Below are 22965 nucleotides of genomic sequence, written 5' to 3' on the forward strand. Positions count from 1 at the left end.
GTGGATCCTGAGAAACTTAACAGGAACCCATGGGGGAGGGGAAGGAAAAAAAAAAAAGAGGTTAGAGTGGGAGAGAGCCAAAGCATAAGAGACTGTTAAAAACTGAGAACAAACTGAGGGTTGACGGGGGGTGGGAGGGAGGGGAGGGTGGGTGATGGGTATTGAGGAGGGCACCTTTTGGGATGAGCACTGGGTGTTGTATGGAAACCAATTTGTCAATAAATTTCATAAAAAAAAAATAAATAAAGTCCTGAGTAGCAAAGGGCTATAAAGAAAGTGTCACGTTGTTTGACTGGGAGAAGGCCTGGGTGAGGATAAGGAGGAGCTGTGGGATCCTGTGGTCCTGGCTGCACAGGGAGCGCATCTGGGAATCCTGTAAATGTGCAGCTGTTGTGCATCAGGAAATCTGTAATTCACTCATGTTGAGGGACTGGAGTAAGCAAGTGCAAACAACTGTGTCTTTGTGCATGTTAGTCTAGTTTCCCTATGACAACCCAGTTGCTAATCCAGAGAGTTAATAGGTAAACACAGAATCATGTAACAGGGAGGCTCCCTGGGGAAACTGCTGTGTGGACAGGAAGCCCCAGACCCTGACAGGAAACCTGCCTGTAACCTCCATCTGCACCTGCTCCTGGCAACACAAAGCAGAATTGTGCATAGTGTGCACCCCCTGGTGGTGCTGATCCCCTCCTGCAGGGAGGTTTTTTGTGTGGGCTCCCAGTGAGGTCCCCTCACCGTGTCTCTTGCACAGTAATATGTGGCCGTGTCCTCGGTCTTCAGGCTGTTCATCTTCAGATACAGCGTGTTCTTGGCGTTGTCTCTGGAGATGGTGAATCGGCCCTTAACGGTGTCTGCGTAGCTTGTGCTACTTCCATCAGTATTAATATATGCGACCCACTGCAGCCCCTTCCCTGGAGCCTGGCGAACCCAGTGCATGTAGTAGCTACTGAAGGTGAATCCAGAGGCCACACAGGTGAGTCTCAGGGACCCCCCAGGCTTCGCCAGGTCTCCCCCAGACTCCACCAGCTGCACATCACACTGGACACCTGCAGACACAAGACATTTTGGTCAGGAAACTGTCACACATCCACTGTTTCACTCATTTCCATTCACAGACTCAGTGTCCCTCGTTCATCATGAATTACCTTTTAAAAGAGCAACCAGAAATACCCAGCCCAGCACAAACTCCATGGTGAGGGGTGTGCGTTCTGTGCTGATCACAGAATGGGAACACCTGGGACTCCTGGGGCTGGGGCTTGTCTCCCAGCTGCATGGTCGGGCTGGGTTGGTTTTATCAGCACAGAGAGGGCCCCATTTGCATGTCCTCTGACATATATATCAAGCTCCAGACTTAGATTGATTCTGTAAAAGTGAATGACAGGGTTAGGGAAGCACTTGTGACAATATGAAGAATTCTTTTTTTTTCAGTTTTGGAATTTTACCTTTATTAATGGAGGCTTCGGCATAATCTTTAAGAAATATTTACCTCAACAGCATGATCACGCATTATTTTCTCTTAAAATATTTTAATATTTTTATTATTAATTAGTATTTATTTTTAGTTTTAAAAATTAACATCCAAATTAGTTAGCATACAGTGCAACAATGATTTCAGGAGTACATTCCTTAGTGCCCCTTACCAATTTAGACCATCCCCCCTCCCACAATCCCCGGTCAGTAGCCATCTGTTTGTTCTCCATATTTATGAGTCTCTTATGCTCTGTCCCCTCCATATTTTCATATTATTTTTATTTCCCTTCCCTTATGTTCATCTGTTTTGTCTCTTAATATCCTCATATGAGTGAAGTCATATGATTTTTGTCTTTCTCTGACTGACTCATTTCACTTAGCATAATACCCTCCAGTTCCATCCACATAGTTGCAAATGGTAAGATTTCACTCTTTTTGATTGCCGAGTAATACTCCATTGTATATATTTACCACTTCTTCTGTATCCATTGATCCATCGGTGGACATTTGGCCGTTTGCATACTTTGGCTATTGTTGATAGTGCTGCTATAAACATGGGGGTGCATGTGTCCCTTTGAAACAGAACACCTGTTTCCCGTGGATAAATAACTAGTAGTGCAATTTCTGGGTCATAGGGGAGTTCTATTTATTTTTTTGAGGAATCTCCATACAATTTTCCAGAGTGGCTGCACCAGCTTGGGTTGACCCCCAAAATGCAAAAGAGATCCTGTCTCTGCATCCTCGCCAACATCTATTGTTGCCTGAGTTGTTAATGTTAGCCATTCTGACAGGTGACAGGTGGTATCTCATTAGGGTTTTGATTGGCATTTCCATGATGATGAGTGACGTGGAGCATTTTTTCATGTGTCGGTTGGCCATCTGGATGTCTTCTTTGGAGAAGTGTCTATTCATGTCTTTTGCCCATTTCATCACTGGATTGTGTTTTGGGTGTTGAGTTTGATAAATTCTTTATAGATTTTTGGATACTAACTCTTTATCTGAGATGTCATTTGGAAATATCTTCTCCCATTCTGTCAGTTGAATTTTAGTTTTGCTGATTGTTGCCTTCACTATGCAGAAACTTTTGATTTTGATGAGGTCCCAGTAGTTCATTTTTGCTTTTTTTCCCTTGCCTCTGGGGACATGTTGAGTAGAAAGTTGATGTGTCCAAGATCAAAGATGTTTTTGCCTGCTTTCTGCTCGAGGATGTTGATGGCTTCCTGACTTACATTGAGGTCTTTCATCCATTTTGAGTTTATTTTTGTGTATGGTGTAAGAAAGTGGTCCAGGTTCATTCTTCTGCATGTTGCTGTCCAGTTTTCCCAGCACGACTTGCCGAAGACACTGTCTTTATTCCATTGGATAGTCTTTCCTGATTTGTCAAAGATTAGTTGGCCATACATTTGTGGGTCCATTTCTGGATTTTGTATTCTGCTCCATTGATCTCAGTGTCTGTTCTTGTTTTTTTTTTTTAAATATTATTTGGCATTTATTTATTACTTTTCAGATACAGAGACAGAGACAGAGCATGAGCGGGGGAGTGTCAGAGAGAGAGGAAGACACAGAATTCCAAGCAGGCTTCAGGCTCTGAGCTGTCAGCACACAACCTGATGTGAGACTCTAACTCACGAACTGCCCGATCGTGACCTGAGTCAAAGTCGGATGCTTAACAGACTGATCCACTCAGAAGCCCCTGAGTGTCTGTTCTTGTGCCAGCACCATACTGTCTTGATGATTACAGCTTTGAAGTATAGCTTGAAGTCTGGGATTGTGATGTCTCCTGCTTTGGTTTTGTTTTTCATGATTGCCTTGGCTATTCGGTGGCTTTTCTGGTTCCATACAAATTTTAGGATTATTTTTCTAGCTCTGTGAGAAATGTGGGTGTCACTTTGATCGGGTTGCATTGAATATGTAGATTGCTTTGGGTACTATCAGCGCTTTAACAATATTTGTTCTTCCTATTCCGGAGCATAGAATCTTTTTCCATATTTTGTCTTCTTCAATTTCTTTCATAAGCTTTCTATAGTTTTCAGTGTAAAGATTTTTCACCTCTTTGGTTAGATTTATTTTATAGTTTTTGGTGCTACTGTAAATGGGATAGATTCCCTGATTTCTCTTTCTGTCGCTTCATTGTTGGTGTATAGGAATGCAACCGATTTCTCTGCGTTGATTTTATATCCTGCCACTTTGCTGAATTCATGAGTCAATTCTAGCAGTTTTTTGGTGGGGTCTTTTGGGTTTTCCATATAGAGTATCATGTCATCTGTGAAGAGTGAAAGTTTGACTGCCTCCTGGCCGATTCAGATGCCTTTTATTTCTTTGTGTTGTCTGAGTGCAGAGGCTAAGACTTCCAATACTATGTTGAGTAACAGTGGCGAGAGTGGACATCCCTGTCTTCTTCCTGACCTTAGGGAGAAAGCTCTCTGTTTTTCCCCATTGAGGATGATATTAGCATTGGGTCGTTCATAGATGGCTTTTATGATCTCGAGGTATGGTCCTTCTATCCCTACTTTCTGGAGGGTTTTTATCAAGAAAGGATGTTGTATTTTGTCAAATGCTTTCTCTGCATCTATGGAGAGGATCATATGGTTCCTGTCCTTTCTTTTATCGATATGATGAATCCCGTTAATTGTTTTACAGATATTGAGCCAGCCTTGTATCCCAGGTATAAATCCCACTTGTTCGTGGTGAAGAATTTTTTAATGTTTTCTGGTTGGATAATATCTTGTTGAGGATTTTTGCATTCATGTTCATCAGGGAAATTGGTCTATAGTTCTCCTTTTAAGTGTTGTCTGTGTCTGTTTTTGGAATCAAGGTAATGCTGGCTTCATAGAAAGAGTTTGGAAGTTTTCCTTCCATTCCTACTTTTTGGAACAGTTTAAAGAGAATAGGTGTTAACTCTTCCTTAAATGTTTGATAGAATTCCCCTGGAAAGCCATCTGGTCCTGGACTGTTGTCTTTTGGCAGATTTTTGATTACTAATTCTATTTCCTTACTGGTTATGGGTCTGTTCAAATTTTCTATTTGTTCCTGTTTCAGTTTTTGTAGTGTATATATTTCTAGGAATTTGTCCATTTCTTCCAGATTGCTCATTTTATTGGCATACAATTGCTCATAACATTCTCTTATTACTGTTTTTATTTCTGTTGTATTGGTTGTAATCTCTCCTCTGTCATTCTTGATTTTATTCATTTGGGTCCTTTCCTTTTTCTTTTTGATCAAACTGGATAGTGGTTTATCAATTTTGTTAATTCTTTCAAAGCACCATCTTTTAGTTTCATTGATCTGTTCTACTGTGTTTTGCTTTTGATAGCATTAATTTCTGCTCTAATCTTTAGTATTTCCTGTCTTCTGCTGGTTTTGGGTTTTATTTGCTGTTCTTTTTCCAGCTCTTTAGTCAAAGGTTAAGTTGTGTATCTGAGATCTTTCTTCCTTCTTTAGGAAGGCCTGGATTGCTATATACTTTCCTCTTATGACCGCCTTTGCTGCATGCTAGAGGTTTGCGTTGTGGTGTTATTTTCATTGACTTCCATATACTTTTTAATTTATTCTTTAACTGCTTGGTTAGCCCGATTCATTCTTTAGTAGGTTCTTCAGTCTCTCATTATTTGTTACCTTTCCAAATTTTTTCTTGTGGTTGATTTTGAGTTCATGGCATTGTGGTCTGAAAATGTGCATGATATGATCTCGATCTTTTTGTACTTAGGGCTGATTTGTGTCCCAGTATATGGTCTATTCTGGAGAACGTTCCATGTGCACTGGAGAAGAATGCATGTTTTGTTGCTTTAGGATGTAATGTTCTGAATATATTTGTTAAGTCCTTCTAACCAGTGTGTCATTAAAAGCCATTGTTTTCTTGTTGATTTTTTGATCAGGTGATCTGTTCATTGTTGTGAGTGGGGTGTTGAAGTCTCCTACTGTTATGGTATTCTTATCAATGAGTTTCTTTATGTTTGTGATTAATTGATTTCTATATTTGGGTGCTCTCACAATTGGTGCATAAATGTTTACAATTGTTAGGTCTTCTTGGTGGATAGACCCTTTGATTATGAATGAAATAATGCCATTCTGCATCTCTTGATACAGTCTTTATTTTAAAGTCTAGATTGTGTGATATCAGCATGGCTACTCCGGCTTTCTTTTGTTGAACATTAGCATGATAGATGGTTCTCCATCCCCTTATTTTCAATCTGGAGGCGTCTTTAGGTCTAAAGTGGCTCTCTTGTAAAAAACATATAGATGGATCTTGTTTGCTTCTCCATTCTGTTACCCTGTGTCTTTTGATTAGGGCATTGAGTCCATTGACATTTAGAGTGAGTACTGAAAGATAGGAGTTTATTGCTATTATGATGCTTGTAGAGTTGGAGTTTATGGTGGTGTTCTTTGGTCTTTCTAATCTTTGTTGATTTTGGTATTTATTTATTTATACAGATATATTTTCATCTTTTCTCCCCTCAGAGAGTCTCCCTTAAAATTTCTTGCAGGGCTGGTTTAGTGGTCACAAACTCATTTAATTTTTGTTTGTATGGGAATCTTTTTATCTCGCCTTCTATTTTGAATGACAGCCTTGCTTGATACAGAATTCTTGGCTGCATATTTTTCTGATTTAACACACTGAATACATCCCGCCACTCCTTTCTGGCCTGCCAAGTTTCTGTGGATAGATCTGCTGTAAACCTGATCTGTCTTCCCTTGTAAGTTATGGACTTTGTTTCCCTGTTGGTTTTATGATTCTCTCCTTGCCTGAGTACATTATCAATTTGACTATGATGTGCCTTGTTGATGGTCGGTTTTGGTGGAATCTAATGGGAGTCCTCCGTGCTTCCTGGATTTTGATGTCTGTGTCTTTGCCCAGGTTAGGAAACATTTCCGCTACGATTTGCTCACATAACCCTTCCACCCCTATTTCTCTCTTCCACATCTGGGTCCCCTATGATTCTCATGTTTTTCCTTTTTAATGAGTCACTGATTTCTGTAATTCTTAAATCTTGCTCTTTTGCCTTAATCTCCCTCTTTTTTTCTGCTTCATTATTCTCTATAAGGTTGTCTTCTGTAACACTGATTCTCTGTTCTGCCTCATCCATCCATGCCACCGTTGCATCCATCTGTGATTGCAGCTCAGTTATAGCATTTTAAATTTCATTCTGGCTATTTTTTACTTCTTTTATCTCTGCAGAAGGGGCTTCTAATCTATTTTTGACTGCAGCTAGTATTCTTATTATTGTGATTCTAAATCCGGGTTCAGAAATCTTGCTTGTATCTGTGTTGGTTAAATCCCTGGCTGTCGTTTCTTTGTGGTATTTCTTTTGGGGTGAATTCCTTCGTTTTGTCATTTTGAAGGGAGAAAAGGAATTAATGAGTTCGCAAAATTGAAATTAAAAGATAAAATTACAGAAATATTAAAATTAAAAATTAATCACACACACACAAATTGAATGGAATATGCTAGATCCTAGGTATGTTTTTTTCTGGGTGTTGAAAGTGGTTTGACAGATTAGAGAAAAAAATGGGAGGGGGAGAAACAAAAGTAAATCATTTGAGAATTTGAAAAAATGAATACACTGAAGTAGACTAAAATGAGAGGATGGGAGTAAAATAGAGTTTAAAAAATATACAGAAAAGTAAAGAATATAGTAGAAAAAATAAAGAAAAATATTTTTAATAAAAATTAAAAATAAATGTGATTTTTTCTTTGTCTTCTAGAAAAAAGAGAGGAAACAAAAAAGAGAAGAAAGATACAAAACGGAAAAAAAGGAAATCATTTGAAAATTCAAAAAGTGAATACACCATAGTAGACTAAAATAAAATGATGGAAGTAAAATAGAATTTGAAAAAATTTACATAAAAGCAATCAATATAGTAAAAAAATTAAGGAAAAATATTTTTAATAGAAATTGAAAGTAAAATGAAGTTTTTCTCATTCTGCATTTCAGAAAAACTACAGAAACGAAGAAGAGAAAAAAAAAGAAAGAAAAAATGAAAAGGAAAGTGGAAATTTGAAAACCGGAATACACTGAGGTTGAGTAAAATAAAATGATGGAAGTAAAATAGAATTTGAAAAAAAATACAGAAATGTAAAAAATATAGTAATAAAAATTAAAGAAAAATATTTTTAATAATAGTTGATAATAAAAATAATTTTTTCTGTTTCTGCATTGAAGAAAAAGGAAAGAAGTGTAAAAGAGAAAAAGAAAAAAAGAAAGAAAATTGACTAGATGAACTGGCTAACAGATTGAAGGAGGACTGAAATTACTTCGTTATCCCCTAGATGTTAGTCTATGTAGCTCTTTCTAGTCCATAAAGTAAGCGGCAGTGAGACTTGTGTTCCTGAGGAGCCCTGTTGGCCCAGTTGGGCGGGTCTCAGTGTAATGGCTCCACTCTCCACTAGATGGCGCTTTTAGGATCCTGGGGTGGATTGTTGCCTTGCTTGTAGGTGCCAATGCACATGCACAGGAGAGGTGAAAATGGCACCACCCAGCTACCCAGTCTGTTCTCCTGGATCAACAATTGCGCACCCATCCTCTGTCTTCAGCCCTTGTCCACTCCCTGCTCCTTCACTCTCCATGACCAGGCCCCAGGCCGCACCTCTCTCCCAAGTTTTGTCACAGACGCGGCTGTTTTCCCCAGTCCCTTACGTCCAAAGGACCGCGGCTTTGACCTGTTCTGCCCCTCTGTGGGAGGGTCTCACCAAGCAATGGCCGAATGAGCAATGGCCGAATCGGCTGCAGCTAGGAATGCTTGCTGGACCCTGCTTTTGTCGGTGCCCGAGACTGTGGCCAGGTGCCAGCCAGCCCAAGAAAACGTTCACGAGAGAGTGTAGCAGCAGCGTTTCATGGATTATGGAAAATCACAACATACGTCTGGCACCAGGCTTCACCCTAAACGACCTTGTTCCAGCACCAGCGAATGTAGCCGTTTTCTGGGGTCTGCTGGGACCAGATGGTTTTGGCAGTCTCCTCCAAATGTCCTTCCAGCAGTGCAACTGCCTCTCCCCGTGTGGCCTGAGAACATCCTGGACCCCACTCTGTTCCTGGGATTCTCCCTTCCCATCAGAGCACCTCCAGGTATTGAGCTGTGGAGTTGCAGCCTTTGCACTCCCCTTTTTTACAGTCTTAGTGGAATTTACATACTCTCCTTTCTCCTTTCTCCCTTTTTAGTTTAGTCCCTGTGGCTGTTTCCAATTTTCCACTTTCTCTCCAGCTGCTTTTGGGGAGGGGTGCTTTTCCTTTATTCTCCCCCACTCCCAGTCTCCGTCATCTCTCCGCCTGCAAAAGCACCTCCCTTCCTGCAGGTTCTTGCTCCCCAAGGTCCCCTCTCCAAGCCAGGTATTTGTTGAATTCTGTGGTTCAGGTTGTGCAGATTGTTGTGCTAATCCACAATCAGTTTTCTAGATGTGTAGGATGGTTTAGTGTTGGTCTGGCTGTATTTCATGGACACCAGACACACAAAAATCTTCCACGTTTTCTGCCACATTGTCTCCTCCCCCATTGACTGCCTAATTTTCAGTTGAACATTTGAGGATATTATGCCACTCCCTTCTTTCCTGCAGGTTTCTGTGGACACTTCTGCCATAATCTTTTTTTATCTTCCCGTATTCGTTAGCAAACTCTTCTGTCTTCATGCTTATACGGTTTTTTTAATCTGTGTATTTTGTGAATTTTACTATGTTATATCTCAGAGTCGGCCTGCTTTTATTTCCCCTAATTTTAATGGGAGTTCTCTGTGACTCATAGATGTGGACGTCTGTTTCCTTCACCATTTAGTGGAAATTTTCCACTCTAATGCACTCAGTCAAAACTTCTCCCCTTTTTTCTCCCTCTCTTCTTCTTCTGGGACTCCTTTGAAATGAATTTTATTACACTTTATGGAGTTGCTGATTCCATAAGTATACGTTTGTGATGCACTATTTTAATTTTCCTCTTCTTTCCTGCTTCATTTCTCACAAAATTTTATCTTCCATGTCACTTACTCATTCATCTTTCTGCCTTCAGTTCATTATATCCAATCACGTTCACATCTTGGTTACAGCGTTTTAAAAATTTCAGCCTGACTGGGTTTTAGGTCTTTTCCATCTGTAGTCAGCATATTCTCATGTCTTCTAGGCTTTCTCAAGCATAGCTAGTATCCTTATGATAGTTTATAAAGTTCAGTTTCTTTATGATAGGTATTAAATTCTGTTTGAGGCTTATTATTTATATGTGTTTTAATTATATCCCTGGCAATGTCCTTTTATGGTTTTTTCTTTGGAATGAATTCCTCCATCACTCTGTATGTCCATGTCTCCTCTTTCTTAAGTGTTTTAGGAAAATCCTGTTATGTTTTCTGCTTCTGGAATAGTGTCTTTTTTTTAGAAATGTTTACATACTGTTGACAACCTGACATTCTGGAAGCATTTCTTGCATGTGCTGTGTGCACTGTGCTGTCATGTATTGGCTGCTCTGTCCCTCAGGTCAGTCCTCTGCAGAGTTCTCCTTGCCTTCAGGGGAGAGTTTTTCAACTTTGTCCATAGTGTTGTGAGTTTTAACTAGGTGAGTTTGGTCTCCTTATTAAAAGCGGCTAATTCCTATTTCCCCTAGAGGTGAAGCTATGCCTCACTATATGATCAGTAGACTTGGTGCCTGTGGGGGTATATGGTGGTCTTTGGAGTGAGGGGTGCAATGGTGGTCTGGGTTCTAGGCACTCTTTCCCTAGTAAGGAAGCACCTGAGGAAGGAAAGGTGGGTATGGCTTGGTGTCAGTGGCTCAGTATCTACTGGGGGGTGTTGTGCTGCTCACTGAATTCTGTCCATGATAATTGGTGGGAGGAAATATTGGCATCAGCTCCTTCTCTAGTCCCTGCAGTTGGACTTTCCAGCCACCCCTGTTCAGGAAGCCCTCACATAGAGAGAACAATCTGTACTCTTGGGTCCCAGGCTTCCTTCAGAACCTGGCTTTCACCCTGCTTTTGTGCAATCCATTGGCACACGTGGCAGCTCAGGACTCTTATGTTTTATCTCAGGAGCTCTAGGTGGGTGTGAGTACACCAAATTGTATGAACTCAATGCGACACGGACCCCACTGATCCTCTGGGACAGTGTCTTGCTGTGATGTGGTTGGAGCTGGTTATCCCAGAAGGGCAGTTGCATGAACACTAGGAGCTTGGAGTTCATGGTGAGGAAGAACAAGAAGGGAGCGTTCAGTTAGCTGCTCTCAGCAGAGGCTCCTATGCTAATGACCAGGGCAGTGCAATGGTGCTTGTCAGCTCTACTGCCCCATGAGAGGCAAGGCCCTGTCTCCCAAATACACTCCAAGAAGGTAACTATCTCACCCGATATGACCCAGGGGATCCTCAAACCGCAGCAGTCTCTATGGGCCTTGGGGCTCCTTCTCCACAGGAGCACTGCTATGCCCACCAGGGTCCACCCCAGTGATGGCATGGACTTCTAAATCTTCAGGCTTTGAACTCGACATTTACAGCAGGTTGACTTGTCATGATTACCTTTATGTGTCATCTTGACTGTGTCATGGGTGTCCAGATTCACGTCTGTTTCTGTGTATGTCTGTGATGAGTTTCCAGAAGAGATTGGCATTTCCATCCATGGTTTCTGTCTACCTGGGCATCACGCATTCCATCACAGTCCTAAGTAGAATCCGATGCAGAGGGAGGAAGAATTCCCTCATTTTTACTTCCCATGTGCTTGTTTGAACTGGAACATTGGTCTCCTCCTGCCCTTGTTCTTAGAGTTACATCATAGGCTCTGCAGGTTCTGAGACTAGACACTAGTTCAGAATCAGGTGAGAATTATACCACTGGTTTTCCTGGCTCCCCAACTTGTTACAGTAGATCATGGGACTTCTCAACATATTTTGTCATGGAAACCAATGTGCTTTGGGTTCTGTTGCTCAAGGGAATCCTGACTAATACATAGAGATGATTTATCTCTTGTTTAGAGGAATTGAATAAAGCTGTAGCTCATTTAAAGTCCTGAGTAGCAAAATGCCGTGAAGGAAGTGTCACGTTGTTTGATTGGGACAAGGGCTGGGTGAAGATAATGGGGAGCTGTGGGAGCTTGTGGTCCTGGCTGCACAGGGAGTGCATCTGGGACTCATGTAAATGTTCAGCTATTGTGCCTCAGGAAATCTGTAATTCACTCATGTTGAGGGACAGGAGTAAGCAATGCAAACAACTGTGTCTTTGGCATGTTAGGGTAGTTTTCCTATGAAAAGAATGATCTAATTCACACAGCTAATAGGTAAACACAGAATCCTGTGTCCAGAGAGGCTCCCTGGAGAAACTGCTGTGTGGAGAGGAAGCCCCAGACCCTGAGAGGAAACCTGCCTGTAACCTCCATCTGCACCTGCTCCTGGCAACACAAAGCAGAATTGTGCATAGTGTGCGCCCCCTGGTGGTGCTGATCCCCTCCTGCATGGAGGTTTGTGTGTGGGCTCCCAGTGAGGTCCCCTCACCCTGTCTCTTGCACAGTAATATGTGGCCTTGTCCTCGCCCCACAGGTTGTTCATCTGCAGATACAGCGTGTTCTTGGCGTTGTCTCTGGACATGGTGAATCGGCCCTTCACGGAGTCTGCGTAGTATGTTCTACCTCCACTACTAATTGCTGAGACCCACTGCAGCCCCTTTCCTGGAGCCTGGCGAACCCAGCTCATTCCATATCTACTGAAGGTGAATCCAGAGGCCACACAGGTGAGTCTCAGGGACCCCCCAGGCTGCATCAGGTCTCCCCCAGACTCCACCAGCTGCATGTCCCACTGGACACCTGCAGACATAAGACATCTTGGTCAGGAAACTGTCACACATCCACTGGTCTCACTCATATCCACTCACATACTCAGTGTCTCTCATTCACCATGAATTACCATTTAAAAGAGCAACCAGGTACTCCCAGCCAAGCACAAACTCCATGGTGAGGTGTCTGTTCTGTCCTGATCAGAGATTGGGAACACCTGGGACTCCCGGGACTGGGGCTGCTCTCCCAGCTGCAGAGTCTGGGATGGGCTGGTTTAATCAGCACAGAGAGGACCCCATTTGCATGTGCTCTGACATATATATCAAGCTCCAGTGTTAGCTTTGATTCTTTAAAAATGAACGACAGGGTTAGGAATGCACTTGTAGTTTAGTTTGTGTAGATGGTGCTGTGATAATTTGAATAATTGTATTCAGTGAGTACAGGTATATTTGCAGTCCTGTGTGCATTTTTACAGGTCTTTCATCAACAAAGATCATTTTCACTCTACAAGTATTTTACATACTTTTTGAAGTTTAACCCAAAATACTTTATTCTGTGCCATTTTTAGTTGTATAATTTTGTTATTTATTTTGCATGTATTTCCATGCTGGTGTGTAGAATCACAGGTGGTTTATTTTTTTATTTTCTTTGTTCATTTTGCATCCTGCTCTTTTCCTCATTTAAAAAAAACTGGTTCTAATATTTTTTGTGGTATCTCTAGGGTTTTGTTATGTTTAAGATCAATGTCACCTGCAAACAAGTAACTTTTCTTCCTCATTACTGATTTAAATGTCTTTTATTTTTTTTATTCCCTATTTTTTTCTGGTTACGTCTTCCAGTTGTAGGAGAAGAAAGCTTTTCCCTTCTTTTCTTCTGGGATTTAACCAGTGTAAGGATTCAATTGACATAAGACATATCTACAGGAGAGAATAAATTTCATTTTGTAAGTGCATGGCCTTCCTAATGATATGACACCCAGAGAAATGACAAAGCAGGTGGCACTTGTGACTTTCAGACAACAAAACATTGGATTCGGCAAGAGTTAAGTTTGGGGTATTATGTTAGTCACCAAGTAAGTAGGTTTGTTTGCATAGCCTTCTTGTCCCTGTGTTCCTTATTCTGCTGCTAACGATGGTTCTTCCCTCTTGGTACACGGGAGGGAGATTTATATCCTGCTGTCAAGGGACAATGGAGAGGCTGAGTGTACTTGGACTATTTCTCAAGTGACTTTCACCCAAATAAGCAGTGTGACAAGATGACATAGTTTGAGGTGGCATATGTATTCTTCACGTTATCATGGGGAATACTTATGTTAGGGGTGACCATCATTGCCTGGCTCCTGATTTGACAGGAAAGCCTTCAGCATTTTACCGTTCAATATGCTGTCAGGTGTGGGCTTTTCATAGTGGCCATGATCATGTGGAGGTAATTTCCTTCAGTTCCTTTTTAATTGGGTTCTTTTTAAATGATGAACATATGTTGAATTTTGTCTAATGTTTTGACTCAATCATTCCCTCTGTTAATGGAGGAGATCACATTTATGCATCTGTGTGTGTTGAAGGATCCTTGCATCCTTGGAGTGAATCACACTGGATTATGTTGTATGATCCTCTCAATGTTCTGTTGAATTCAGTATGCTCAGGTTTTGTGAAGGAATTTTGCATGTATGTTCATTTGAGATAGTGACCTGTAGTTTCCCTTCTTGTGGTGTCTCTCTTTGGTTTTGGTGTGAAAACAATGCTATCCTCACAAATTTCATTTGGGAGTGCTGTTTATTATAAGTGTTTTGTAATAGTTTGAGAAATATTGGCATTAATTCCTCTTTAAATACTTAGTAGAAGTTTTAATAAAGCCATGGACTCCTATGCAGATTTTTTGGAGGGTGAGGTTTTAGATAGAGAAATCTTATTAATTTTTCTTTTGTTCATTTTGTATTTTTCCATGAAATAGTCTTGGTGGACTACATTATGGCATAAAATGTATAATTTGTTCTTGGTGATCTAATTGTTGGCTTATATATAAATACCAAAGTTTTTCTTTAATGATCCTTTTAAAGTCTTTAGTTCAGTTATGTCTCCTCTTTCAATTCTGATTGCATTTGTTTGAGTCTTCCCTATTTCCCCAGGCTACCTATTTGTTTCAAATTTTACATACTTTTCCAAATACAAATTTTTATGTAATTGATTTGTTTTCTGTTTTGTGATAGTCTCTATTTTCTGTCTGCTTTATCTTTTTTTGTTATTTTTATGTTTATCTTTTTATGTCAATAAAAATGCCAATGAGTTTTTTAAGGAATATGAAAAATATACAATTCATATGAAAGCACACAACACATGGAAGCAACAAAACAATCATGACGTCGAGAGAACCTGGAGACATCACACTTCTCTCTTTCTAAAGATATTGCAGAGGTACATTAACCACAACAGTGTGCTGCTGGCATCAAATGAGACATTTAGACCAGTGGAGCTCATTACGGAGCCCAGAAGTAGAATTGTGCAGATGCAGTCAGCAAATCCTCCACGAGATTTCCAACAATGCACAGTGGGGGGAGGATAGTGTCTCTTAAACATGGTGTTGACTAGGGGCACCTGTGTGGCTCGGTAAGTTAAGCATCCCACTTCCACTCAGGTCATGATCTCACGGTTTGTGGGTTCGAGCCTCACATCAGGCTCCTGCTGACAGCTCAGGGCCTGGATTCTGTTTCTGCCTCTATCTCTGTGCCTCCCTACTCATGATCTGTGTCTCTCCCTCAAAAACAAAGTAAAAATTAAAAAATAGTATTGATATATACATGCAAAATAATAACATTTGACCATAATCTTGCTTCATACATAAGTCGACACAAAAAAATCTCAAAATGGATGAAGGATTAAGAAGAACACTTGAACCTAAATGCCTTCAAAGAAAACATGAAAGATAAACGTGATGACATTCACTTGAGAATGATTGATTTGATATAAAAGCAAAGTCACAGAGAACAAAGCAGGCAAGGGGGACTACACCATACTAGAAAAGGGGCAAGCAAATATTTGCAGAGCTAGAAGGCAGTCTATGGGAGGGTAGACATTACAATAAAAAATATTGAAAAGGAGTTAATATCCAAAATGCAGGAGGGACAATAAGGTGTTCTCATTTCCCGGCCATCAGACCACACCTCAAGCTTCCCCCTTTCCCTAATGGAGACCCACCTCCATTCAAAGTGCTCCTCAGAGGATGAGTCTTAAAGATGTGCCCACTAGTGTCTGGGCCTCACATGCACAAGAGGATGGATTGCCCCCAGTGCAGAGCCTGTGCTCAGGGGGCCTGAGAAAGGAACTGCCCCCACCCATCAGTAGCCAGATGCCCTGTCTTGCTGCAGAGGGAGGACCTGGCCCTGTGATAGACTCTGTTACTGCAGGATGTTCTTGCTTTACCTCCTCACCGTGTAACACCCCGATCTTGTGAGCAAAGAAAGAACAGAATTTGATTCAGATGGTAATCAAAGCTACTGATTTGTACAATGTAGGAACCATAAAGTCTTTTGTCACCTATTACCCCCCCCCCATCTTTTGTCCCTAACTGGGCTGCTGCTCATGCCTCAATTCCTGGTGATGAAGATGCATTACTGGAATGAACATCTTGACTTTCTTGTCAATGCCATTGCACTCTGATTCACAAGTTCTCTTTTCATGTATGCTTGGGGAAGGCAACTAAGTTGGGCTCAATATTACTCCAAGTTCTTGAAGCCAACTTACATTCTGTGCCTTCACCCAAGGCTGCACTCTTGTTTCGTATGTCCGTGACTTGTCACTCTATTACCAAAGGAGTCAGAGAGCCCTTGCAGACTCCCCCACCCCCCTTAAGCACCAGCCGGACAGGGCCATACGCCTTCCTGTCTTCTTAATATCCACGGTTGCAAACAGCTACTGCCAACGAGGACTATGTCACAGTGCTTCAAAACTCCCCACAAAGTGTCTTGTCAGTTTTTCACATCCCTCTCACTGGTACAAAAATGCATTGCATAACCTTTTAAGGAAACCTGGCTACTGCTTCCCAAGGACCCCTAACTTCACTGCCTTTGCTCTGTCTCTGTGAGCCCCTCACCCCTACCTGATGCTGCCACAGATTTCTTTTCGTGGCTTTCAGAGTCATTAACCTAAAGTGTTAATATTCGCTCTGTGCACACCCTGAACTCTCAGCTGTCTGAATATCAATAACATGTTTCACCTCTCGGTCCATGGAAATGGAGTGGCTGCAGGTATTCTGTGACAACCTGTGCCTCTCGGATATGTCCTATAACTTTTTTCCCATGAAAATTAGACCTTGGGCCATCAGGCCCCACTGCATGCTTGCACCCCCACAGCTGCTGTCTGGATACATTTGGATCCCCAGTCACCTCTGTATTCCCCTCTGACAAGTTTGTAATTTCCAGGCCCACCACCTACCTACCAGCTGGCCACTACCAACCCCCCCATCATCTTGTGTCATGTTAACAGTTTAAATCAGGCTATCCCACTCCCCTCCATAAAAAGGGAGACCTGGGGTACCTGGGTGGCTCAGTTGGTGGGCATCCTACTTCAGCTCAGGTCATGATTTTGCGGTTTGTGAATTTGAGACCTGCAACGGGCTCTGTGCTTTCAGCTCAGAGCCTGGAGCCTGCTTCAGATTCTGTGTCCCTCGCTCTCTCTGCTCCTACCAACTCACACTCTTTCTCTCAATAATAAATAAACATTAAATTTTTTTTTATTTTATTTTTTTTAGTCTCATATTTTATTTTTTTTATTTTTTTTATATTGACAAATTGGTTTCCATCCAACACCCAGTGCTCATCCCAAAAGGTGCCCTCCTCAATACCCATCACCCACCTTCCCCTCCCTCCCACCCCCCGTCAACCCTCAGTTTGTTCTCAGTTTTTAACAGTCTCTTATGCTTTGGCTCTCTCCCACTCTAACCTCTCTTTTTTTTTTTTTCCTTCCCCTCCCCCATGGGTTCCTGTTAAGTTTCTCAGGATCCACATAAGAGTGAAACCATATGGTATCTGTCTTTCCTGTATGGCTTATTTCACTTAGCATCACACTCTCCAGTTCCGTCCACGTTGCTACAAAAGGCCATATTTCATTTTTTCTCATTGCCACATAGTATTCCATTGTGTATATATACCACAATTTCTTTATCCATTCATCAGTTGATGGACATTTAGGCTCTTTCCATAATTTGGCTATTGTTGAGAGTGCTGCTATGAACATTGGGGTACAAGTGCCCCTATGCATCAGTACTCCTGTATCCCTTGGATAAATTCCTAGCAGTGCTATTGCTGGGTCATAGGGTAGGTCTATTTTTAATTTTCTGAGGAACCTCCACACTGCTTTCCAGAGCGGCTGCACCAATTTGCATTCCCACCAACAGTGCAAGAGGGTTCCCGTTTCTCCACATCCTCTCCAGCATCTATAGTCTCCTGATTGGTTCATTTTGGCCACTCTGACTGGCGTGAGGTGATACCTGAGTGTGGTTTTGATTTGTATTTCCCGGATAAGGAGCGACGCTGAACATCTTTTCATGTGCCTGTTGGCCATCTGGATGTCTTCTTTAGAGAAGTGTCTATTCATGTGTTCTGCCCATTTCTTCACTGGGTTATTTGTTTTTCGGGTATGGAGTTTGGTGAGCTCTTTATAGATTTTAGATACTAGCCCTTTGTCCGATATGTCATTTGCAAATATCTTTTCCCATTCCGTTGGTTGCCTTTTAGTTTTGTTGGTTGTTTCCTTTGCTGTGCAGAAGCTTTTTATCTTCATAAGGTCCCAGTAATTCACTTTTGCTTTTAATTCCCTTGCCTTTGGGGATGTGTCGAGTAAGAGATTGCTACGGCTGAGGTCAGAGAGGTCTTCCTGCTTTCTCCTCTAAGGTTCTGATGGTTTCCTGTCTCACATTTAGGTCCTTTATCCATTTTGAGTTTATTTTTGTAAATGGTGTGAGAAAGTGGTCTAGTTTCAACCTTCTGCATGTTGCTGTCCAGTTCTCCCAGCACCATTTGTTAAAGAGGTTGTCTTTTTTCCATTGGATGTTCTTTCCTGCTTTGTCAAAGATGAGTTGGCCATACGTTTGTGGGTCTAGATCTGGGGTTTCTATTCTATTCCATTGGTCTGTGTGTCTGTTTTTGTGCCAATACCATGCTGTCTTGATGATGACAGCTTTGTAGTAGAGGCTAAAGTCTGGGATTGTGATGCCTCCTGCTTTGGTCTTCTTCTTCAAAATTCCTTTGGCTATTCGGGCCCTTTTGTGGTTCCGTATGAATTTTAGGATTGCTTGTTCTAATTTCGAGAAGAATGCTGGTGCAATTTTGATTGGGATTGCATTGAATGTGTAGATAGCTTTGGGTAGTATTGACATTTTGACAATATTTATTTTTCCAATCCATGAGCAGGGAATGTCTTTCCGTTTCTTTAAATCTTCTTCAATTACCTTCATAAGCTTTCTATAGTTTTCAGCATACAGATCCTTTACATCTTTGGTTAGATTTATTCCTAGGTATTTTATGCTTCTTGGTGCAATTGTGAATGGGATCATTTTCTTTATTTGTCTTTCTGTTGCTGCATTGTTAGTGTATAAGAATGCAACTGATTTCTGTACATTGCTTTTGTATCCTGCAACTTTGCTGAATTCATGTATCAGTTCTAGCAGACTTTTGATGGAGTCTGTCGGATTTTCCATGTATAATATCATGTCATCTGCAAAAAGCTAAAGCTTGACTTCATCTTTGCCAATTTTGATGCCTTTGATTTCCTTTTGTTGTCTGATTGCAGATGCTAGAACTTCCAGCACTATGTTAAACAACAGCGGTGAGAGTGGGCATCCCTGTCGTGTTCCTGATCTCAGGGAAAAAGCTCTCAGTTTTTCCCCGTTGAGGATGATGTTAGCTGTGGGCTTTTCATAAATGGCTTTTATGATCTTTAAGTATGTTCCTTCTATCCCGACTTTCTCAAGGGTTTTTATTAAGAAAGGGTGCTGGATTTTGTCAAAGGCCTTTTCTGAATCGATTGACAGGATCATATGGTTCTTCTCTTTTTTTTTTTGTTAATGTAATGTATCACGTTGATTGATTTGTGAATGTTGAACCAGCCCTGCATCCCAGGAATGAATCCCACTTGATCATGGTGAATAATTCTTTTTATATGCTGTTGAATTCGATTTGCTAGTATCTTATTGAGAATTTTTGCATCCATATTCATCAGGGATATTGGCCTGTAGTTCTCTTTTTTTACTGGGTCTTTGTCTGGTTTAGGAATCAAAGTAATAACGGCTTCATAGAATGAGTCTGGAAGTTTTCCTTCCCTTTCTATTTCTTGGAATAGCATGAGAAGGATAGGTATTATCTCTGCTTTAGACGTCTGGTAGAACTCCCCTGGGAAGCCATCTGGTCCTGGACTTTTATTTTTTGGGAGATTTTTGATAACCGATTCAATTTCTTCGCTGGTTATTGGTCTGTTCAAGCTTTCTATTTCCTCCTGATTGAGTTTTGGAAGAGTGTGGTTGTTCAGGAATTTGTCCATTTCTTCCAGTTTGTCCAGTTTTTTGCATATAATTTTTCATAGTATTCCCTGATAATTGCTTGTATCTCTGAGGGATTGGTTGTAATTATTCCATGTTCATTCATGATTTTATCTATTTGGGTCATCTCCCTTTTCTTTTTGAGAAGCCTGGCTAGAGGTTTGTCAATTTTGTTTATTTTTTCAAAAAACCAACTCTTGGTTTCGTTGATCTGCTCTACCGTTTTTTTAGATTCTATATTGTTTATTTCTGCTCTGATCTTTATTATTTCTCTTCTTCTGCTGGGTTTAGGCTGCCTTTGCTGTTCTGCTTCTATTTCCTTTAGGTGTGCTGTTAGATTTTGTATTTGGGGTTTTTCTTGTTTCTTGAGATAGGCCTGGATTGCAATGTATTTTCCTCTCAGGACTGCCTTCGCTGCATCCCAAAGCGTTTGGATTGTTGTATTTTCATTTTCGTTTGTTTCCATATATTTTTTAATTTCTTCTCTAATTGCCTGGTTGACCCACTCATTCACTAGTAGGGTGTTCTTTAACCTCCATGCTTTTGGAGGTTTTCCAGACTTTTTCCTATGGTTGATTTCAAGCTTCATAGCATTGTGGTCTGAAAGTATGCATGGTATAATTTCAATTCTTGTAAACTTATGAAGGGCTGTTTTGTGACCCAGTATATGATCTATTTTGGAGAATGTTCCATGTGCACTCGAGAAGAAAGTATATTCTGTTGCTTTGGGATGCAGAGTTCTAAATATATCTGTCAAGTCCATCTGATCCAATGTCTCATTCAGGGCCCTTGTTTCTTTATTGACCTTGTGTCTAGATGATCTATCCATTTCTGTAAGTGGGGTGTTAAAGTCCCCTGCAATTACCACATTCTTATCAATAAGGTTGCTTATGTTTGTGAGTAATTGTTTTATATATTTGGGGGCTCCAGTATTCGGCGCATAGACATTTATAATTGTTAGCCCTTCCTGATGGATAGACCCTGTAACTGTTATATAATGTCCTTCTTCATCTCTTGTTACAGCCTTTAATTTAAAGTCTAGTTTGTCTGATATAAGTATGGCTACTCCAGCTTTCTTTTGGCTTCCAGTAGCATGATAAATAGTTCTCCATCCCCTCACTCTGAATCTAAAGGTGTCCTCAGGTCTAAAATGAGTCTCTTGTAGACAGCAAATAGATGGGTCTTGTTTTTTTATCCATTCTGATACCCTATGTCTTTTGGTTGGCGCATTTAATCCATTTACATTCAGTGTTATTATAGAAAGATACGGGTTTAGAGTCATTGTGATGTCTGTATGTTTTATGCTTGTAGTGATGTCTCTGGTACTTTGTCTCACAGGGTCCCCCTTAGGATCTCTTGTAGGGCTGGTTTAGTGGTGACAAATTCCTTCAGTTTTTGTTTGTTTGGGAAGACCTTTATCTCTCCTTCTATTCTAAATGACAGACTTGCTGGATAAAGGATTCTCGGCTGCATATTTTTCCTGTCTACCACACTGAAAATCTCGTGCCAATTCTTTCTGGCCTGCCAAGTTTCAAAAGAGAGATCAGTCACGAGTCTTATAGGTCTCCCTTTATATGTGAGGGCACGTTTACCCCTTGCTGCTTTCAGAATTTTCTCTTTATCCTTGTATTTTGCCAGTTTCACTATGATATGTCGTGCAGAAGATCGATTCAAGTTACGTCTGAAGGGAGTTCTCTGTGCCTTTTGGATTTCAATGCCTTTTTCCTTCCCCAGTTCAGGGAAGTTCTCAGCTATAATTTCTTCAAGTACCCCTTCAGCACCTTTCCCTCTCTCTTCCTCCTCTGGGATACCAATTATGCGTATATTATTTCTTTTTAGTGTATCACTTAGTTCTCTAATTTTCCCCTCATACTCCTGGATTTTTTTATCTCTCTTTTTCTCAGCTCCCTCTTTTTCCATAACTTTATCTTCTAGTTCACCTATTCTCTCCTCTGCCTCTTCCATCCGAGCCGTGGTGGTTTCCATTTTGTTTTGCATTTCATTTAAAGTGTTTTTCAGCTCCTCGTGACTGTTCCTTAGTCCCTTGATCTCTGTAGCAAGAGATTCTCTGCTGTCCTCTATACTGTTTTCAAGCCAAGCGATTAATTTTATGACTATTATTCTGAATTCACTTTCTGTTATATTATTTAAATCCTTTTTGATCAGCTCATTAACTGTTGTTATTTCCTGGAGATTCTTCTGAGGGGAATTCTTCCGCTTGGTCATTTTGGATAGTCCCTGGTGTGGTGAGGACCTGCAGGGCACTTCCCCTGTGCTGTGGTGTATAACTGGAGTTGGTGGGCGTGGCCGCAGTCAGTCCTGATGTCTGCCCCCAGCCCACTGCTGGGGCCACAATCAGACTGGTGTGTGCCTTCTCTTCCCCTCTCCTAGGGGCGGGATTCACTGTGGGGTGGCGTGGCCCATTTGGGCTACTTGCACACTGCCAGGCTTGTGGTGCTGGGGATCTGGCGTATTAGCTGGGGTGGGAAGGCAAGGTGCATGGTGGCAGGGGGGGCAGGCTTAGCTCACTTCTCCTTAGGTGATCCACTTCAGGAGGGGCCCTGGAGGCAGCTGGAGGGAGTCAGATCTGCTGCCGGAGGTTTGGCTCCACAGAAGCACAGAGTTGGGTGTTTGCGAGGAGCGAGCAATTTCCCTGGCAGGAACCAGTTCACTTTGGGATTTTGGCTGGGGGATGGGCGGGGGAGATGGCGCTGGTGAGCGCCTTTGTTCCCCACCAAACTGAGCTCTGTCGTCCGGGGGCTCCGCAGCTCTCCCTCCCTTTGTCCTCCAGCCTTCCCGCTTTCGGAGCAGAGCTGTTAACTTATGACCTCCCAGACGCTAAGTCGCGCTTGCTGTCGGAACACAGTCCGTCAGGCCCCTCCACTTTTGCAAGCGAGACTCGGGGACTCTGCTTGGCCGGGGAGCCGCCCCTCCACCCCAGCTCCCTCCCGCCAGTCCGTGGAGCGCGCACCGCCTCGCCGCCCTTCCTACCCTCTTCCGTGGGCCTCTCGTCTGCGCTTGGGTCTGGTGACTCCATTCTGCTAATCCTCTGGTGGTTTTCTGGATTATTTAGGCAGGTTTAGGTGGAATCTAAGTGATCAGCAGGATGTGCGGTGAGCCCAGCGTCCTCCTACGCCACCATCTTTCCTTCACTCTCCACAATTTCTTTATCCATTCATCAGATGATGGACATTTAGGCTCTTTCCATCATTTGGCTATTGTTGAGAGTGCTGCTATAAACATTG

General features: G+C 41.7%; 1 gene segment (V, D, J or C); it reads right to left on the reverse strand.

The window, feature by feature from the left end:
• Positions 1–265: 265 nt before the first annotated feature.
• LOC115508093 lies at positions 266–1286 on the reverse strand. The segment is given in 3 exon segments: positions 266–347; positions 668–1046; positions 1146–1286. Coding segments are annotated over 3 exon segments (507 nt in total).
• Between the last annotated feature and the right edge of the window lie 21679 nt (positions 1287–22965).

This window comes from Lynx canadensis, chromosome B3, assembly GCF_007474595.2.
Source record: "Lynx canadensis isolate LIC74 chromosome B3, mLynCan4.pri.v2, whole genome shotgun sequence".
Classification (NCBI taxonomy): Eukaryota; Metazoa; Chordata; class Mammalia; order Carnivora; family Felidae; genus Lynx; species Lynx canadensis.